Source organism: Diplotaxodon limnothrissa, linkage group LG17 (genome assembly GCF_057381915.1).
Source record: "Diplotaxodon limnothrissa isolate DT_005_m linkage group LG17, D_limnothrissa_male_GT1.1, whole genome shotgun sequence".
In the NCBI taxonomy this organism is placed as follows: Eukaryota; Metazoa; Chordata; class Actinopteri; order Cichliformes; family Cichlidae; genus Diplotaxodon; species Diplotaxodon limnothrissa.
Genome location: NC_140612.1, coordinates 32853995 through 32875002, shown reverse-complemented (window position 1 = coordinate 32875002; position 21008 = coordinate 32853995). Strand labels below are relative to the sequence as shown.

Genomic DNA, 21008 nt, shown 5'->3' with positions numbered 1-21008 from the left:
GTGTTTGGAGTGCTTCTTAAAGCTTCTGAGTAAAGCTTAGGGTCAGAGTCAAATATCATTTTAAAGGTATATTGAATGATTTGTGGTACAGTCGTAAAACAAGTGGCAATCAATGTTTACTGTATATATTGTCCACAGTGATCCGTTCAGGCTTTAGATGAAAGTGAAGTTTGCAGCCCGGTGCACTGAAATTGTGAAGGTTGAATCCGAATGACCCAACGGGCCAAGGTGGAGAGGTGACGATACTGACTGTGAGAGCTGCTTTTAACGGGTAGCAACTTTTACAAGTGAAATTATTTAAAGCATGAATCATTAATCTTCATGAAGTAGTAGGCCTAGTCTGAAAGTGTTTCTTTTTTAACATAACTAAAAAATGCCTCGGGGAGGCGCTTCAGATAAATTGAGCTGGGCGGATCAAATCAAGATATCTTAGATGAAAGGGATTTTTCTCTAAAAGTTGCTTTTCTTCTTGAAATAAGTATAGATATTTTACCCAGCGGCAATTTGCTTCCTATTTGAGTCTAAACAAATTAGACTGGAAGGCATCTACTTAAATGCGCGTTGATATCACAGCGCCGCCTATGCGTAAAAATTAAAAACTGGGAAATATATTTATTAGCACGTCTTGTCGGGCGTGGCAGGCTTCTCTGCCGGGGGGTTGCTGTAACCGTAGCCTGCTCCGGGGCTGCTAGATGCTCTATGATGGATGGAGAGTGACAGATCGGGGTTAGCCGCCAGGGGAGTGCATTTTTCTTCCAGCGCACGGTCCTACCCAAGGAGAAAGCGAAGAAGGAAAGATACTGGACGCAAAGGAGGAAAGGAAGAGATACAGAGAGAGAAGAGACCGATTTCTACCCCTCCTCTTTCCTTCTCTCTCTCTTCTCTACTCCCGTGCATCACAGCCTGGTGGGCTTTACCCGGGCTGCACCGCATTGACGCTGCTGCTGCTGCCGACCCAACCCAATGAATTAACATCATTCACATACTCGCAGAGGATCTGGGTTTTCGCACAGCTAGAAACTGGATGCTGTGCTGATTTGTGCGTGCATATGCAACAATTCCCTCTCTCTGGATCCGGACACTGACTCGCTGTCCTGCTAATGCCAAGACTTTGAAAACGAGGAGGAGGGGGCGTTTTGGAGATTATTGCAGCTGCAGTGCAAATAGTGCAGAAGAAGACAGTGGGATACTTTCAAGTTTGCAGAGCGAATGTAACCCTGTGCTATTTATTGTACGGTTTCCAACATGGGTGTTGACTAAAAAGAAGATTATCCCCCGAGCTCCATAGAGGTGTGATGATCATGCACTCGTGAAGATTTAAACTGCGCTCAGTAATTTCCTGGATCATGCAGATTCTGCCGCCTAGGACGTTATTCGTGTTACTGGCCCATATACATGTATTGCTATCTTTGAGAAATAATGGAGGAGTTCGGATTAAAGATGAGAGCAACAGCAGCGCGTACTCTGGCAAGACTTTCCAGGGGTCTCTCCGGGAGAGTCATCAAAACAAAGCCCGGGACCGTGCGCTCTTGCCCGAGTACGCCACAGGTGCGTCTTCGGCAGAGCTGCAGGCACAGCGGGCAATTATCAGAGGGACCCTTAACTCCACTCACCCCTGGAAGAGGGTAATTGCAGAAGAAATTCGGCGAAATGGACACAGCAAACGCGACTACAATAGGACTCTGACACCCGTGGAGGATCCCAACGCCGTCTCACATTGGGACTCGACGCGCCACCATAATAGGAGGATAAAGTTGAATGGCGGGTTTAGTAGTACGGGGACGCCAGCAGGTGGACACTACAATGCGGCTAAGCCATCTTCAATGGGTTGGGGAGACGGAGGAGGGGGACCCGAGGAGGGCGAGAGGCACAAGAGAGGCACAAAAGATGAACAGAAGAAAGCGTGGAAGAGGGGGAGAAACCGGTTGAACAAAAGCTCTGTAGTTTTGGCTCAACCTCACGCGTCACCGTGGGAACCCATGCCCAAACCGGTGGCCCTCACCTCCACCGAACTGCCCTTTGACCTCTTCACCAGGAGGAGTGAGTTTTTCACTTTCCGAGAGGAGAACCCCTGGGACGCCACGCCGATCACCCCTCCCAGCTCGCAGGATTTCGAGAACGAGATCAAGAACCCCTTTTACCCAGTGACGAGTGAGACTTACGGCGCTTACGCGATCACGTGCGTCTCCGGGGTCATTTTCCTGGTGGGCATAGCGGGAAACATTGCCATCCTGTGCATCGTGTGCCAGAACTACTACATGAAGAGTATCTCCAACTCTCTGCTGGCAAATTTAGCTGTGTGGGATTTTGTGCTCATCTTCTTCTGCCTGCCCATGGTGGTGTTCCACGAACTGACGAAGTCATGGCTGCTGGGAGAATTTGCCTGCAAAGTGGTGCCCTATGTGGAGGTAATTCTGCCCAGCTTTCATTTGTGTCTTTTTTCTGCTTTAGATTTCTCACATGCGTAGGTGAAATGTTTTGAATTGATCACTTCAGTGATATCAGATGATGAAAGGGCTCAGTCAATGTCATTTAGGTGTCATGCTCTTCGTTGCCTGCCTATATAGAGATTTAATTTAAGAGTTTGGTTTCACTTTCAAAGCACTGACAGACCTGAAAGTACACACAGTCACAGGATGACACCTCACCCAATAACAAGGCAATCTGTTTGGCACTTGTGCACCTGCTGCAACTGGACAGGAATCTCACTTAGCCCTGGAGGCATCAAACACACAAACAAGCACAGATACGCACCAGCATGTTTGACAGCCACTCGCTATCTGCCATTTACTTTGGCTCATAAACCGCTGCTTTCATCATACATACACCTGAGGAAGGCATTGCACACGCACATATACTCAGTCAGCCTCTTTCCTTGCCTTTTTTGTACCCTCCCCTTCCCACGCACCAGCATTCATAAGCAGTAGTAGTATGCTGATACCTTTCCTTTGTGTTTTTACTGCAATTACACCAGTGTCTGATTCACCCACAAGCACAATGTCTTTTGTGTAAAACAGGGGATTCCAGCTCAGGCACAGCTTAAGCTTGCTTTGAATGGCTGTTGGCATGACCCGCCTCAAGTGAACATGAAGGGGGGAGGTTACATATGTGTTTAAAGATGCTTGATTTGAAGACGGAGAAATTGTGGGCAACCCGTCTGAGTCATGACTATGTAAGAATTATTTTGTTTGCAGCCAAAGGTAGAAAGAAAGATAAGAGTAAATGTCAGATTGTGTAACCGGGCAAGAAGCCAGAGTCAGTGATCAGAATTTAACTTCAACTCCTCCCTCCAGATGCTACAGAGCCTGCAAACAGGAAGAGCTGTTATCTAATAATATCTTACCAGCCATACAGCAAAAACCTGTTGAGATGTTAAAGATACCTATGCCTGATGTATAATCTACACTAAGGTTTGGTTGAAAGGCCATCTGTTCAGGCCATTGAAACGGTGTCCCTTTATGTCTAAATTTGGTTTAAAAGTGAAGGTCACTCTTTTTCAACAACTCTACAAACTCCTCACATAATTGGCAGATTTAAACCTAGACCTAGTCCCCTTTGCTTCCTAAACTTTCACTTTTAAACAAAAAATAAGCCCTAAGAAGATAAATTTTCACCTTTTACATTTAAACCAAATGTATAGATAGAGGGGTCGCCTTTTTAAAGTGGTCAGATTTAGCCCAGGAAGATATGTTCATGGGCTTGTGGTGCATGTCGGGTATTGGTATTGGTGAATCTTATATTAGCTTTCTGAAGAGTTTCCGTTGCTTTCATGAAGTTTCCATGCAACTGTAATTAAGGGTGTTGAGACAGAGCTGAAGGCCAATTTCTAGGGCAATGCTCGAGTGTACAATGGGCTTCTAAATCAAAGACCAGTCGGTGCTTTTTCTTCATTTTAGCTCAATTGTCAGCTTATGGTCACATATGCTCACTGGCTATTATTTGTTCAGTGAAGTTATAAAGGTAAAGGTCCACTCACACTTTCCTAGAGTCTGACTGATGGAATTTTTAAAGCTGATACCGATATTTGGTGATTTAAAAAATCCGATATTTTGATATATCAGCTGGTATTTTGTTTTTTTATATTCAGACACACAAATATAAGCAGATTTTTTAAAGTCCTTTATAAGATAATATGATAATGGAGTTTAAAAAAACCTGTGAGTCTGCAGAGTGCTCCTTGGTGGAAAAATTTGTAATTTCAACACTCAAAACATAATACCATATTGTAAATACTATTATATATTTTTTTTATTTACTGTGCTAAGTGCCTTCTTTTTACTTTATATTTTATACTTTTACTACGTTTACTATGGTTATTATGTTACTGTGCTGCTTCTTGTTTTATTGCTGCTGGCCTCTGTGAACTACCAAACAAATTTCGTTGTATAACTACAATGACAATAAAGTTCTTTATCTTTATCTTATCTCATCTATAATAATAAATGCCGATACCAGTATATATCAGCAAAAGGCTAATATAGGCTGATGTATCGGTCAGGCTCTGCACTTTACTAGGCCTACATTTTTTGCAGAAGCTGCAAAAAAATGATCAATAATAAGTAGAGATTATATTTAGCATTGCATACTTACTCTTTAGTGTATAATAACATCCTCATATTTAATATCAGTCCACTGTGCACCGTGTTGCAAACACCTTGTGACTGCATATGTTTTAATTATTTAAGAGAAACAGGCCCCCTACCTGTGTTATTGCATATGAGCTTCCCAGGGACCACGGGATAATATTTAATAACCTGACTAACACATATCCACCGCACAGACCAAATGGTTATTTTTAATACAGAATATGTTGTTGTGAAGTAGCTGTACACACCTGTCTCCATGTCTTAATTGCTTCATTTCAAGATGTGTTTTAATATACATATGTATCAGGACATGTGCACAGGGCGCTGTCTGTGTTCCGTGTGTGTATTTGTGCATGCATGTATCAAACAGGCTGTGAGTAATGCAGCCCAGGGCTCAATCTTTCCCTGTGGAACATTCAGCGAAACACACACACTCACCCTATGGAGTGACTTCTTTCTTCACTTAACCCAAATTGAGTCACAGGGGATATTATCATTTGAAATAAGGACACAGTCTCAGTCACACTTAGCCTGCATAAATACACAACACAGACAGACAGACACAGAACCCCATTCAGGTATGTATTCAAATCAGGAGATTCTATAGATAATGCATGAGTGTCTGTGCAAAGAGAGGAGCCTCCCGTGGAGCTGCTTTAAGTAAATCTTGTTTTATTCAGTGCTTAGTCGAGTGTGGAATTTCTAAACCTCAAAGAGAAAGCAATTTTGGTGTGAGATGTGAGCAAACACGGAGGGAAATACTGCACAAAATAAAAATGTGAGCCAGTCTGCCAGCCCACATCATTTCAGATACAGTGCCTGTTCACACCGCACACTGCCCCTCTTGGCAGTAAGGGGACAGAGCCCCAAAAAAAGGCAAAACTAATGGACAATAATTGGGTCTTTGCACCTGGCAGTTTATTAGAATAAGACCTGAAACTAGAGTAAAATAACAAATAAATGGAGCAGTAAGCATTGTATAAGCCAGAAGGAAAAAGAAGTCATTTGTCAAGGTTGATTTAAAGCTATGCTTTTGTAAAAGAGTGATTTATATACATCTTATTAACCCCAATTAAAGAAATGCTTGTAAATCATTACAGAAAAAGGCATCTGAGATATTACAATGTCACAGAAACATTGATTGAATGTCCATCTTTTTCTGATAATATTGTGTTACTTTTTAGCATTAGGCACATGGTTTGATGGACAAAATTCAACCAAAATGCAAAATCCTACTAACTGGATCTCACACAAAATTTGTACACTTATATTTAAGCAGTCATGCAAGTATTGTACAACTGAACCCATATGCAACAGCCTAATGACTTCTCCCATTAGTAGACAGATAGATGATTGGTAAACATCATCATGGGATATACATCTCCCTAAAGATGCATTGTAATTAGTGTGATACTGGCAATCTCAATACTAGTGTAGCCATATAGCATCTGCTTAGAGCCATTAGAACCTGAACTGATTATATTTGCTATGTACAACTTGTGCTTTTATTTACTATATACATTTCTAAGTGTTTTTATGTGAGAACTTTGAGTGTGACAACAGTAACAGGACTTTAGCTCATAAAAAAAAGAATCCTTTATGATCCGTCTGTTTATTGCCTGTCTCTACTGCCGTTCATCCAACCTGTTTTCAGTCTTTCATATTTTGACCAAAACTGATTCTCTGACTATCATGAATTTCCTAACTTTTGGGATACATTAAGTATGTTCTAGCTTATCTAATTCATTGAAAGTTCCTTCTTTCTAACTCTAAGCAGAGTATATAAAAATCTATAAGGCCAATATCATCCTTCAGTTTAGGCTTAGTTTAGTTTGTGCCTTGTGTATTTGGCCTTGTTGGTATTTTCTGTAGTCGGGGCTTCAACAGGCAGACATAGACCGTTGAAGAGGCTGGAGGAAAAGAGAGTGCAAGAGAAAGCTTGAGTATGAGGAGAGAGTGAACAGGGCTGCACGGACCCACCGAGGGCCACAATGCACAGTGTCGAAATTGGCGATAATGGCAGGACATACATCAGCTTGACATATACACACTCACCGTGCACAGACTGAGCCGCAGACCCTCAGGAAACTGAATTAGAATTTGGTCTGCTCTTTATGTCTGCTGTATGAAGTACAGTAGTGGAATATAGGAAGGAATATAAAGTCAGTTGCAATTATGATTTTCTTTCTAAAGAAAGAATCCAAAATGATAGCCTTGCTAATGAAATCAAAAATATTTATCTTCATTTACCATACCGTTATGTTTCGATCTTTAGAGGTCTACCAGAGGTCATGAAATAGGAATGTCTTACTATTTACAGTTATATGTGTCCAAGCCTATGTCGGTTTAAAATCTAGGTAACCATCTAGCCTGTAGACACACACACACACACACACACACATTCACAAAGTCAGTAGGGTGTGGTGTTTCGCCATATGGGTGGAATGGCCTTCTCCCTACTGATCACTGCCTGCGGCTGTTCTCCCCCCTCTCCTCTTCGCATCAGCTATCTGTGATTAGAAACAAGCCTTGGGACATGCACACTCACATACACTTAGAGACAGAATGAATATTACATTAATATAAACTGAAATGCAGATGTACACTTACAACGCGTAGACACTGACAAACACAAATTAAGTACACAAACACAAACTAGATCTCGCGCCCTTTGCATTCTCAGCCTGTCAGGCATGCGAGTAATTGTTAATTGGAGTATACGTATTTGAATTATTCAGAGTATGTGATTAGAAGCTCTTCATTATGCATAATGGTGAGTCCATTCAGCCAGCTCTTTGTCCATGGATGAGTAGATTTGGTGTTTTGTATGTTCAGACAAGTTCAAATAACAGCATGAAGCAAAGATCGGGGTTGCCGTTGGACGCAGTTGCCTAAATTGGTAATTACTCATGTAAATGAAATATTCATTGGGTGATTATCATTATGAATTATGTGGAGTGAAAACAAGCAGCATATCAGCTTTACATCAACATAGAATAGGTCAGCACAAAATCAGGCTTCATAGAAGAGAATAGAACATGAAAGCTGTTCTGTTTTGTATTGCTTTCAGTGTAACACTTCCAGGCAGGAATCAATGACCTGGAACAGGACTTTTCCAGTCGCCACTGTAGAATGAGAGCATTCTTTTTTTTCTTTTTTTTTTTGCGTCCAGGGTAAATCTGCCACACGTCAGGATATAATTCAATGAAAGAGAAATTTATTGTCTGGAAGAAACAGACAGAAAAAAAAAAAGAAAGCAATGACATAGATCACTGTTGCTCTTAATGTAATTAAAAAAAAATACAAAGCAGCCCATTAAGTACTCATTCCCGTTCTTTGTGCATGTGTAATGCACAATGTAGTGTATTGCACATACACACTTTTTATATATTTGTTTCCGAAGCTTTTGAACACGTGTTCTTTCATCACAAGAGCAAAATCGTTTAAGCCACAACTACTGAGCAACGTCATCCACAGACGACAGCTTTGGAAACATAAATGGACCACATGTTTTTTTGTTGTTGTTGTTTTAATAAACCATTGGAAGTATGTTTTTTTATTCTGTTTTTAAAGATTACTTTATTGAAACTGAGATTACCAGTACCAGTCATACAGTCTGTAGGAAATGGCAGTAGAGGGCATTGGAGGATGGGCTGCTGTCCTCCTTAATGCAGGGCCTTTTACATCAAATTAATGCCTTATTTTTCCACGCTAATGTGCTATTATTCAAAACATGTCTCTGCAACAACCTGAAATGCCATTGCAATATTCAGTGATAATTGGCAAAATGAACTGCTCCTTCTCCACCACTCTATTTTACATAAGAGTGAGATACACAGCATAGTGTATTGGAAAAAACATAACGTGCTAATTGCTCGCTACTTTTAAAAGGATGACTTAAACACAGTACGAAATAATTATCTTTGTTAATATTTCCTCTTTTTTTCTAAATGAAGAAGTGACTAGTTACTTGTCTTTTTCAGCACAGTTAGCTTGTTTTAACATCAACTCTATAGCAGAACACCACTGAGTAGCAGCTTGAGAGCTCCAGCAGAGCCTTACTGCCTCAGCTGACTACGGCAGCCTGCAGCACCCAATGTGCCGCTGAACTCCATTTACCCAAGATGGATTTCAACATGAATAGTGGACTCCTGCAGTATTCTCAGTGCTGAATATCATGGATGATGTTTGAATTTCTGTTGATATAACTTCTACCCTTAATAAAGAATAAGTAGACGTCCAGCCTTTAGTTGCACTATATGGACAGAAGTGCTGGAACATCTGCAAGTTAAATCTACAGTAGCTACTCTGTTGAAACCCATACCGTAAAGTTTTCAGTGCACACTTTTATCATTCTTGATGAATCCTGATGATTTATTGTCGTCACCCCACCGGGCAGCTGGGGAGTGGCGTGACAGCACGGCCACACTGGTCCTGACAGACTAGACAGTCATTAGAACAGCTTTGTAAATAATCTACTAATATGTAGTGTGTTGAATCCTATCAAAGACAAAAGAACTCATAAAACCAATATTTTGTTTTTGCTATTATATTTATTGCATTTCCTCCTCCAAACTGTGTTACCCCTTTGGTTTGAGAGGCTAGCAACACATTACCTGGTAACAGTAGCGTCACCGGCCTCTGCCTGTGTGTTTACAATGATTTTGTCAAGTTAGGGCTAGTTAGGTTTTTTCCTATAATTCAGTTCAGTTCAGTTTTATTTGTATATCGCCAGATCACAACAACAGTCAAGGCACTATAGTCCAAAGACGTGCATATTAGATGAAGTGATGATTCTACATTAGCATTACATTAGTGTGCCTGAATGATTGTCTGTCTCTTTTTATGTGCCCCGTGATAGGGTACACCCAACGCAAGTTACCAGTCTGTCTGCCAAAGTCAGCTGGGATAGCTTTCAGTCACCTATAACTTAAGAAAATGGATGGACTCACGGAAGATAACAGAAAACAAGCAATAGATATTTAACAGCAGAAGCTGTTTTTGTTTTGCTAGCATGAGCAGGTCCACAAGGTTGGATTTTGTCTGCTATTACCCTCCATATACATCAACCATATAGAAAGATAATTTCAAAAATTCAGCATAAACATGGGCATGAGCAGAGGACCTGCCTTCTAACCCTGATCTATCCACTGTCTCTGTTGCTCATGCAGCCCACCTGATGGATGGTTGCTGTCATTGGCAGGGTCTCTCTGGTTAGAGTTATGGTCTTCTGGAGCCTGCACTGGGTCACACACTCCTGTAAGAGAAAAGCAATGCAGGTGGAATAACCCTTTGGCTCATTACTACCAGACTGGTTGTCTATGTGTGTGGTTGTGTTTGCGCATTGTTGTGTTTCGACATTAGCCCATTCATCACTTGATAACACCCATTACCCTCTGACAGTGGCTGTAGTCACAGTATGGCCCCAAATGCTCCACCAGTCCTTGTTAAGAGCCAATTAATGACTTGAGCCTTTGTACCACCAGCTCACAAGACCTTTAATCAGCAACTTAATGGGCCGTTATTAAAAAACAGCACCAGGGGAAAATGTCTTTCTCACCTGCTGTGCAGATGGACTGCCAGAATTTTAAAAACACGTGTTGTAGATGAAAGGCCTTTTCATGGCTTTGTTTTTTTTTTTTCTGAGCTCTTGAAGTCCAAGGTTGAGAAGCAATTCATCATATAAAGTGGAAAAACTGCATTGACCTCTTTTGCAAATTGTCTAGATTAGATTAGATTAGATAGAACTTTATTAATCCCTCGGGTGGGTTCCTCTGGGAAATTCGATAAAATCAGGTCTATCATCAGGTGGTAACAGGTGGTTTTGATATTATTTGATATTTGGTATTATTTGGTAGTTAGGGGTTCCAATCACAGAACTAAAGGGAATCATAAAGTCAATTTTTGTTTCTATTATTAAATACAGTTGTGGTCAGAAGTCTACATACTCCCATCATGCGCATTAAAATGCTAATTTGGGGCTTTTAATAATTTCTTTGAACTGCTCTTTTCCAGGGTGAAGATGGTTCAGCATGCATCTTTAATGACTTACACAATAAGAACAGAATGTATAAGTTTGAATTTATTTTGGATTTTCTCCTGGATTTTTCTCTAATCCGCACAGGGCAAAAGTATACAGATGTGTGGTTCATTCTCATGGGAATACCCAACTCTGTGCAAGTTTTCTAGCTGATATGAACTTGAAGAATTTGGAAGTAGTCGTCCTTTATCATTCCATCCACTTTGTGCAATGTACCAGTACCACTGGCAGCAAAACAGCGCTACCACCACCGTGCTTAACAATTTGTACAGTGTTTTGAGGACTGAATGCCTCATCTTTACTCCTCCAAACAAACCTTTTCTCATTGTGACCAAACAGCTTGTTGTTCTCAATTGACTGTAAAGCTTTTCTCCAGACAGCATTTGGCTTGTTTGTTTGAGCAGCTGCAAATTTTTGTCGAGCTTGAAGGTGTCAGTTTTGGAGTAGGGGCTTCTTTCTTGCTTGGCACCCTCTTAGTCCATGACCATGTACAACTCACTTCACTATGGACAGTGACGCTGGTGTTCCAGCAGTTTCCAGGTTATGGTTCCTGGGTTGTTCCTGATTATCCTAAATTTTGTCTCATTTGAGGTCGACGGTTTGTGCAAAGTGGTTAAACATCTGTAACTTGTACTTGCTTACAATTGTTTGAACTATAATCTTGGAATCTCCAATTATTTATAAATGTATCTAAGAAACTTTTTCAACTTGTGATTTGTCCTTCTTAGATCTTTATTGAGTTCCTCTGCTTGACTGATACTCGGTATCGGAAAGAAAAGAAAAAAAATAACTATGATTCTAAAAATCTCAAGCTATTCCTTTAGAAAGAGACAGGAGGTATAAAATCAACAGGAGTGTACATATATTATTTATTTGGGTTTTTTTTATTTCAGAGCATTACTGTTGCAGGATTTCTGTCCCTGAAGCTAACAGACCTGTTGTCTTGCCTGCAGGTAAACTGAACATGACAAGGTCAATGCTGCTGGTTGGGATAAATGCCACATTAACATTGTTAATCATTCTGAGGATGTCGTGGGTTATTTCTTTCTTTCTGTCACTCAGTGAGTTAGACTCACTGACGTGTTTCTCTGCTATTGTTCAGCTCTCATTCTCTCTCTTTCCCTTTCATTCTCTGACTCCCTCTTTACTTTCCATTCCTCTTCTGCCTCTGTTTCTCATTCTCTCATTTGCATTTCCCCCTTCCACAAACACACTGACAGCTTCACCCCCCTAAACCCTCCACCCCCACCCGCCCTGACTGTTGGACTCTCTCTCTGTCTCATCCGGTACAAAGCTATGCTTGTTCATCTTGCCCTTGCTCTCCGCCCTGACATGCTGATCAAAGCTTGGTTGCCTTTAAAACCAATTTCAGGCCTGTTGTTCTATTTATGAAATATTCAGCATTTGCAACTACCTGTTCTTGTGTACGCGATGGATATTTGTGTCTGTCAGAAGTGGGTCAGACACAGAGACTAATATGATGTTTCACAATAATAAAGGTAGAAAAAAATGGAGAAAAACACTGGTTTAAACAGCAGGTTGGTGGACTCAAAGCCAGAGGTGTGCGCCTGAGATGACCAATTAGGAATATACCATCTCACAGACTTCTGAAACTGAGCATTTAGATGAGTCTGAAGTCTGAACCTTTGGCCTCTGGCTATGTTTAATATGGGCATCCACCACTGTAACCAGTATATGACAGAAAGAAAAAAGAAAAATAATCTATACAACATATTCAAATGTTAAATAGTGGATTTAAATGCAATCAGCTATTATTTGAGTGCAAAAACACCTTTTTGTTCTACAGGGTGGGCCACTTATATTTGGATACACCGTAATAACATGGGAATGGTTGGTGATATCAAAGTCCTGTTTGTGGCACATTAGTATATGTGAGGGGGCAAATTCCTCAAGATGGGTGGTGACCATGGTGGCCATTTAGAAGTCGGCCATCTTGGAATACAACTTTTGTTTTTTCAATAGGAAGATGGCCATGTGACACTTCAAACTTATTGGTAATGTCACAAGAAAAACAATAGTGTGCTTGGTTTCAACGTAACTTTATTCTTTCATGGGTTATTTACAAGTTTCTATTGGTTCACAGCCATTGACATGTCAAAGTGGTTAACACGTGAGGAGCGAATCGAAATTGTGTTGATATCTGGTGAACGCAGTAACCGGGTAATTTTAGCAGATTTCAATGCAAGACGCCCTACGAGACCACCCATCTCCCATGCTACTGTTAGCAAACTGCTTGCTAAGTTTCGTGAAACTGGTTCAGTGTTGGATTTGCCAAAATGTGGATGCAAGAAAACTATCACTAATGAAGAAACATCAGTGGCTGTCCTAGCTTCATTCAGCAAGAGCCCACAGCGTAGCACTCGCCGCATGTCACTGGAGAGTGGCATTAGTTGAACATCCCTTTGGCGGATATTAGCTACTCACAAATGGCACCCTTACAAACTCCAGCTACTGCAGCATCTTAACGAGGATGACCCAGATCGGTGCACAGAATTTGCAGAATGGGCAAAACAAAAATTGGAACAGGACCCTCAGTTCACGCAGAAGATTTTGTTCAGAGATGAGGCAAACTTTTATGTGAATGGTGAAGTTAACAAACAAAACCACCGCTATTGGGCTGACACTAACCCACAATGGATGGATCCCTCCAAGACTGTTGGAACAACAAAAGTGATGGTTTGGTGTGGTATATGGGGTACAACGATAGTGGGTCCATTCTTCATCAATGGAAACCTCAAGGCCACTGGATATTTGAAATTGCTTCCTGATGATGTGTTTCCCTCTTTATGCACTGAAGCTGGTATGTTCCCTGAGTTTTTCCAGCAAGATGGTGCACCACCACATTATGGGTGCCAGGTCCGAGCATTCCTAGATGAACAGTTTCCTGGAAAGTGGATTGGTCGTCATGGGCCAGTTGAATGGCCCCCATGGTCTCCCGATCTGACCCCCTTAGACTTTTATCTTTGGGGTCATCTGAAGGCAATTGTCTATGGTGTGAAGAGGTGAGTTGTACAGCACCTGAAACTACAGATACTGGATGCCTATGCTGGCATTTCTCCTGCGGTGTTGCTATCAGTGTGTGAAGAGTGGGAGAAGAGGGTTGCATTGACAATCCAACACAATGGGCAGCACATTGAACACATGTTATAAGTGGTCAGAAACTTGTAAATAACCCATGAAAGAATAAAGTTACGTTGAAACCAAGCACACCATTGTTTTTCTTGTCACATTACCAATAAGTTTGAAGTGTCACATGGCCCTCTTCCTATTGAAAAAACAAAAGTTGTATCCAAGATGGCCAACTTCTAAATGGCCATCATGGTCACCACCCATCTTGAGGAGTTTGCCCCCTCACATATACTAATGTGCTACAAACAGGACTTTAATATCACCAACCATTCCCATTTTATTACGGTGTATCCATATAAATGGCCCACCCTGTACATCAAACATCGTGTTTTATGCCTAACATGCATCCCTGCATAGTATGTACACTCAAGAGTGCAGTAGGGCAATAGCAGAATGCAATTTCAGTAAGTGGCATCCACAGTGACGCATGAATCAAACGAGCAGAGTCGCTCTGTGCCTGTACTGCAGCAACATTTGAAGGGTGTGCTTTTTTTTTTTTTTTTGCATTTTGTTCATGCTGTAGATGAACAGCATGGGGCTGTCAAATCCTGCTTAAATTTCACTGCTATAACAGCTCCAGACTGACGCTCATCTCTATTACAAGAAGCAGACAGTTGTGCTGTATAAAAACTTGCAGGACTAAGTGTAAGATGACATCTGCCAAGTGTGCTCAAAATTTGACAAACCAAACCAACTAATGGATTAATCGGTTCAGAGTTTGACAAGAAATCATACACAAGATGCTCTAAAAGGAACACGTCTTTCACTACATCCTAAATACACTCAGAAACAAACCAGTGGCAGTTGCAATATTTTGGCACAACAAGTAATAAAACCCCCAGCTCCCAAATGCAGTCACATTCATCACAGCTACTGTTCAGAAAGCATACACCTCCCTCATGGTTATGACCCTTTATGAGCCTGCTTAGACCTCCATGTGTATCAGGGTCAGCGTGTGTGCGTGTTCCTGTTTGAACATCTATATCTATCCAGGAAATATGTGTTTAGAACATTAAAGTCAGCTCAAAGGGGCCATCTGGGAAGCTGGCTGTTATAATTAAATTGGATATGAAGGGGCAGGAGTGGAAGCAGTGTTGTATGAGGAAGGACAGAGGGTCAGGGGATGTTAAGGCTGCACATGCTCCAGCTGCAGAGGACCATTTTGCAGGGTCCACACTGTGCCAAAACGATGGCTAATCCAACAGATGCTTTCAGGTGTTGGCGAAATTTGACAATTCTCATATCTAAAAGGCAGACGTAGTGCCAAATAATTAGCTGTTGTGTGCAGATTTTGAATGAGAAATGAACAGGAAAGCATAATATTTTTGGAAGTTTGCTAATTAGATTGTTATTAAACACTAGGTGTAAAGATTCTTTTGAACGAGTGACTCCAGCAACAACAGCTTTTTTCGAAATCCTCCCTTGATATGTAGGTGTGGTGTCTAACTGTCTGCTTTCAGTTCACACACACACACGCATCAAGGGATACTACAGTGTTAATCACAGCTTAGAGCCTTCCACTGTGCCTCTGCTGCCCCACTGCATGTAATTGTGCCACTGTCAGGTGTACCTAACAGCCGGTACCATTACACTTTGTCCTGCTGTCTTTCTATTGGTGGCGGCTGATTTTTCAGCTGGTGAAAGTTGATGTGTTTGTGTGCGATGCAGAGAAACACATTTGTTTACTCTACACGAAGCAGCCCTTCTTCAAGATTCTGAAATATAATTTCTCCATTTAAGATAATTTAGTATCTTTTCTTTGTTATGCTCGATAGCCTGGCAGCCGTGAGTATAACTTTGCAGAGTGTCACAGGCGAATCAGAATTGAAAACAGATAAGCCCATCCGCCTGTTGAAATGACTTTAGATAATCACTTGTGTAAGGCCAGTGTTAGCACAAGCTCTTTTATCCTAATTTCCCCCTCATGCATTCTGTGCTGATGCACAATTTCAAGATATGAGCAACGCTCTTGAGGCAATGCATTTTAGTCAGCTAAGGCCTCTGGATATACGCAGTGTTACGTGTCATGTTAATTTCTGAATAATGTTTAAAGGGCTTCTCTTTGTCTGTTTGCTCAGGTGGCCTCCCTGGGTGTGACCACCTTCACCCTGTGTGCCCTGTGCATCGACCGCTTCCGTGCAGCCACCAATGTCCAGATGTACTACGAGATGATAGAGAACTGCACATCTACTACTGCCAAGCTAGCCGTCATCTGGATCGGCGCCCTCCTCTTGGCACTCCCGGAACTCCTCATTCGACAGCTTGTGGCAGAGGACACGGGAATCCCAGATGAGCCCCCTGTGGAACGCTGCATTATCAGGATATCCACTTCACTGCCTGACATGCTCTATGTGCTGGGCCTGACGTACGAGGGTGCTCGGCTGTGGTGGTGCTTTGGCTGCTACTTTTGTCTCCCCACTCTCTTTACAATCGGGTGCTCATTAGTGACGGCGCGCAAGATTCGGCATGCAGAACAGGCCAGCGTGCGCAGCAACAAGAAGCAGATCCGGTTAGAGAGCCAGATGAACTGCACAGTCGTCGCGTTGGCGATCGTCTACGGCGCGTGCGTGGTGCCTGAGAACATCTGCAACATAGTTTCTGCCTACATGGCGGCCGGAGTTCCTGAGCATACCATGTCCGTGCTCCATCTCCTCTCCCAGCTGCTGCTCTTTTGTCGGGCCGCCGTGACGCCGGCACTGCTGCTCCTCTTGTGTCGTCCGCTAGGCAGGGCATTCCTGGACTGCTGCTGTTGCTGCTGCTGTAACCACGCCCCCTCCTCAGCCACAGCGAGTGACGACAATGAACACGAGTGCACTACTGAGCTGGAGCTGTCGCCGTTCAGCACCATCCGCAGGGAGCTGAGTAACTACACACCTGCTGGGTCCAACTGCTAGACTGACATTACCATCAGGGAAGGTGATGTCACTAGCCTGATATCTGCCTGTGGCTAGTATTTCTCAAGACTCGGCTAGGAGAGATTTGCCTTACCTAGTCCACTTACATCTCTAAATGGGTGCATGAAGGAAGTTGGGTGCTCTAAATATGTTCATCCTGTTATTCAAGATCATCAACTTTACAATATTTGTATAACTGTTTTTCCAGGACATTTAAGAAAAGGCAAAGTTGTCTTTCCACTCTTGCCATGGGGTGCTTCTAAAACTTGGTCAGTACTTATTTTTAGCAGTCCTGCCTGAAACCTTTAAGACTTACTCACTTCCCTTTTGTAGGCCTTGTTTAGCTAAATGTTTTGGGACAGTTGTAATGACCTCCTAACCAGTTGAGGCCTGGTTCTTCACAAGTTAAAGAAATAATCTAATTTGGAGTATTTACACTGTAAATACGTCACAACAAGTAGGGTCTTTCAGTTGTTTGTGATAACAAATGTGGATTTGGCAACCACGAAACAAAAACACGTCCAAGAAAATAATCAATGCTAATCACCTCCCAAATATGTCATAAGATAAGATAAGATAAGATAACCTTTATTAGTCCCACACGTGGGAAATTTGTTTTGTCACAGCAGGAAGTGGACAGTGCAAAAGTTATGAGGCAAAAATTAGAATACAATAAGAATAAATACAGTACACAACTGTACAGTCATAGTTGAAATTATAGAGAATTAGCTAATTACTCATGAAGTGCACCTTGTATAGTAACTCAGACACAACATCTAAGCAGTATCACCTAAACATGTAGGCTCACACTGCCCATAAGAAGTACAGCTAAGTTTACAACCTACATCAGGTGTCAGTTTATGCTTCGTGTAATGGTGCACATATGGGAACAAGGCTTATGATAATTAAACTAGGAAAGGCCATCTCAGCAGTAATGGTAGTTTGCGAAAGGAAAACACAGGGAGGAGGTTTCACTGGAGAATCCAAATGTACACAGCCACACTTACATTGTATATTGAAAAATATCCGCTTGACTCGAGCGAAGCTGGGCTGGTCTCAGAGTACAACAAACACGGACGTGTGGGAGTGGACTAATTGAAATCAAATTAGCGTTGCATGAAGTGGAATGGGATTGAATGAAACAATGCAGACTGAATTGAATACGAATAGACCGGAAATTAATGGAACGTAACACCGTGAAATGTAACTGAAAGGGACGGACTCGGCACGAAGTGGACTGAGATAGAAGTATCTGCACTACACTGTTGTATGATGTTACGCCTTACACGTTGGGCTGTATATATACTGTACACTTTCTTTGGTGCTCTTATGATGAATGCGCTGTAAACAACAGATCCATAGGTTCGACTTAGAATCACAAGAAATTTAGCTGCATACTTTGTTTCAGGTCAAGAAGACGGATTACAGTTACCTGGGACTCTTGAATAATGTAAAAGATGAACAAAATCAACAAAGAGTATCACCGAGCTGCTACATTCAGTTACTACCTTTATTCAGAGTGACACAACTAAGAATATAGTGGCACTTTCTTTTACAGTGTAGCCCTTACTGGTGTTTACAGATGAATCAAAATATTAGTTACTTAACACTGTACAGTTCGGTAGATACAATAAATAACTAGTGCACACATTTTATCATTGTTGTTTTATAACACATAACTAATTATGTAAGATATTAAAAAAGGCAATAATTTTCTGTCAATAATTCAATACTTAAACCATATAACACCATATTATTTAAAAAAAAAATAAGTGAAACATTGTAAATACTAGGGAACTGTTGTTGAAGCAAGTATACATTTGCACCAACAACTACAAAGGTCATAGTAAATACAAAGCAGCTCTTATTTTTGTTATTTATTTATCCATCCATCCATCTTCATCCGCTTTATCCAGGGCCGGGTCGCGGGGGCAGCAGCCTAAGCAGAGAAGCCCAGACCTCCCTCTCCCCAGCCATCTCCTCCAGCTTATCCGGGGGAACACCAAGGAGTTCCCAGGCCAGCCGAGAAATATAATCTCTCCAGCGTGTCCTGGGTCTGCCCCGGGGCCTTTTGTTATTTATTTACAGGTTATTTATTTACTATTTCTGAACTGTAAAACAAAGTGCTACTATTAACCCTATGGCAGGACCAGGACCACTGGCTAAACCCCCTACCCTGACTGGTAATTGTCCAGTCATACTTCTGCATCTGTAAATAGACACATTTTGAGCTTTGGCAACAGATAAAAGATGGGTGTAGCTACTGTAGTATCACCTGTTGGTTTCTGAATGTTTCTGCCATCGTTACTTTGGTTGCAAAAATCCAGATGTGACAAAGAGGGCAGAAGGCTCACTGGGCTAATTACTTGTGATTGGCAGCTCATTAGCTAATGGTTGTTCAGTTTCATACCACAGATAACCCCCCATTTTTAAACATAGTATGACCAAGATAAAGAAAAATATAGGGTTAATTTTTCACTCAGTATCACTCAGAATGAGTGACTGAGCCCATAAATTCAACAGGAAAGTGTTACAGAGGTCAAGGCACACAGCTCTTTTCCCCCACACTTTTGTAGGACTGTAAATTTGCTTTTTTGTTTTCACAGATTTATCCCTCTGATGGCCTTCAGACAGGGTTTCAGCCATTTACGTATTAGCTTAATTGTTCTGATATGAAAGCTACGTCCATGTTTTATACTATTTATAGTCATGCTCATTATTTAAATGCACTTAAGATAATAAAAAAAAGATTTATTTGCCTGCAGTGTGTGTTTTTGGGTTTAGTCTTTTAGCAAGAGCAAGATCAGCTAATAGTTAGGACAGCAGTTTTTCATTAAAATGATCAGGAAGGAAGCTGAAGACAGCATTTTCAACCAATTAGTGCTACTTACAATAACATCTTAGTTAAGCTAGCTGAGCTAGCTAGCTGCACCAGTTTTAATCTGCTAATTACAGTAGCAGTTGTAAATGGTGAGCCCTGTTACCGTTTCTAACTTGTGATCCATTTGGTGTGACATTTTGTCACACTGGCTACCGTTTAGCAGTAGTATACAACGAAAGATTGTAAAGAGACATATTTGAACCCAAACCATGAAATTTTCCTGAATTAGGGATGTTTGTGGCTAATTGACAGGTTGCTAAAACATATTATTAATATCTTTTTAGTGAACAACGACAATTATATTAATAAAATGATGCACTTTGAGTGGAAGCTGTAAAGGAGGAAAGGGGAAAGTAAATAAATGACAGCCATGCTAACCTGCGCTGTCCTGCAACACTGCAAAAAGGTGCGGGGAGATAGTTGTATGTAAACCTTGTCAGAATAAACTGAAACTATAATCAAGCAACTGAAGCCAGATGTATCCATATGGAAGAAACCAAGTCTACTACTGCTAGTGCTGCTAAGGTTAGCCAAACTAAGCAAAGTAATCTGAGTGTGCATGCTGCACAGCTTAGGAACATTCAAAACATGATTTGATTAACTAGGAACGTCATTTTTATATATGATTTCTAAAACACACAAATTTTTTGTTTTTGGCTCACGTTCAACTTCATGTGCTCAGTTTAAATGTTTTTAAACATTAGTTGAATAGTCTAATAGGTAGCAAGTCAGTCACTAGAAATATCCCTATCCCAAACCTCCATCCATCCATCCATCTTCATCCGCTTTGTCCGGGGCCGGGTCTCCGGGGCAGCAGCCTAAGCAAAGAGGCCCAGACCTCCCTCTCCCCAGCCACCTCCTCCAGCTTGTCCGGGGGAATACCAAGGCGTTCCCAGGCCAGCCGAGAGATATAATCTCTCCAGCGTGTCCTGGGTCTGCCCCGGGGCCTCCTCCCGGTGGGACATGCCTGGAACACCTCACCCAGGAGGCGCCCAGGGGGCATCCTTGTCAAATGCCCGAACCACCTCAGCTGGCTCCTTTCGATGTGGAGCAGCAGCTGCTCTACTCTGAGCCCCTCCCGGATGGCCGAACTTCTCACCCTATCTCTAAGGGAGAGGCCAGCCACCCTTCGGAGGAAGCTCATTTCTGCCGCTTGTATCCGCGATCTCGTTCTTTCGGTCACTACCCACAGCTCGTGGCCATAGGTGAGGGTAGGGACGTAGATCGACCGGTAAATTGAGAGCTTCGCTTTTACACTCAGCTCCCTCTTCACCACGACGGACCGGTGCAGCGTCCGCATTACTGCAGCTGCAGCCCCAATCCGTCTGTCGATCTCCGGCTCCCTTCTCCCATCACTCGCGAACAAGACCCCGAGATACTTGATCTCCTCCACTTGGGGCAGGAACTCATCCCCGACCCGGAGTGGGCACTCCACCCTTTTCCGGCTGAGAACCATG

At 42.0% G+C, this 21008-nt stretch overlaps 1 protein-coding gene across 1 annotated transcript; it reads left to right on the top strand.

Annotated features, from left to right (window-relative positions):
- Positions 1 to 1346: 1346 nt before the first annotated feature.
- On the top strand, positions 1347 to 16670 carry gpr37b (G protein-coupled receptor 37b). The gene is made up of 2 exons (XM_085376332.1): positions 1347 to 2408; positions 15855 to 16670. The coding sequence occupies exons 1-2, from the start codon at positions 1347 to 1349 to the stop codon at positions 16668 to 16670; spliced, it is 1878 nt and encodes a 625-aa protein (XP_085232458.1).
- Positions 16671 to 21008: the final 4338 nt, after the last annotated feature.

Excerpts from the sequence above, each read along its gene's own strand:
- gpr37b (XM_085376332.1), top strand. The coding sequence starts at position 1,347 with ATGCAGATTCTGCCGCCTAGGACGTTATTCGTGTTACTGGCCCATATA. Across the intron at positions 2,409-15,854 it reads AAGTGGTGCCCTATGTGGAG|GTGGCCTCCCTGGGTGTGAC; the intron begins GTAATTCTGCCC and ends CTGTTTGCTCAG.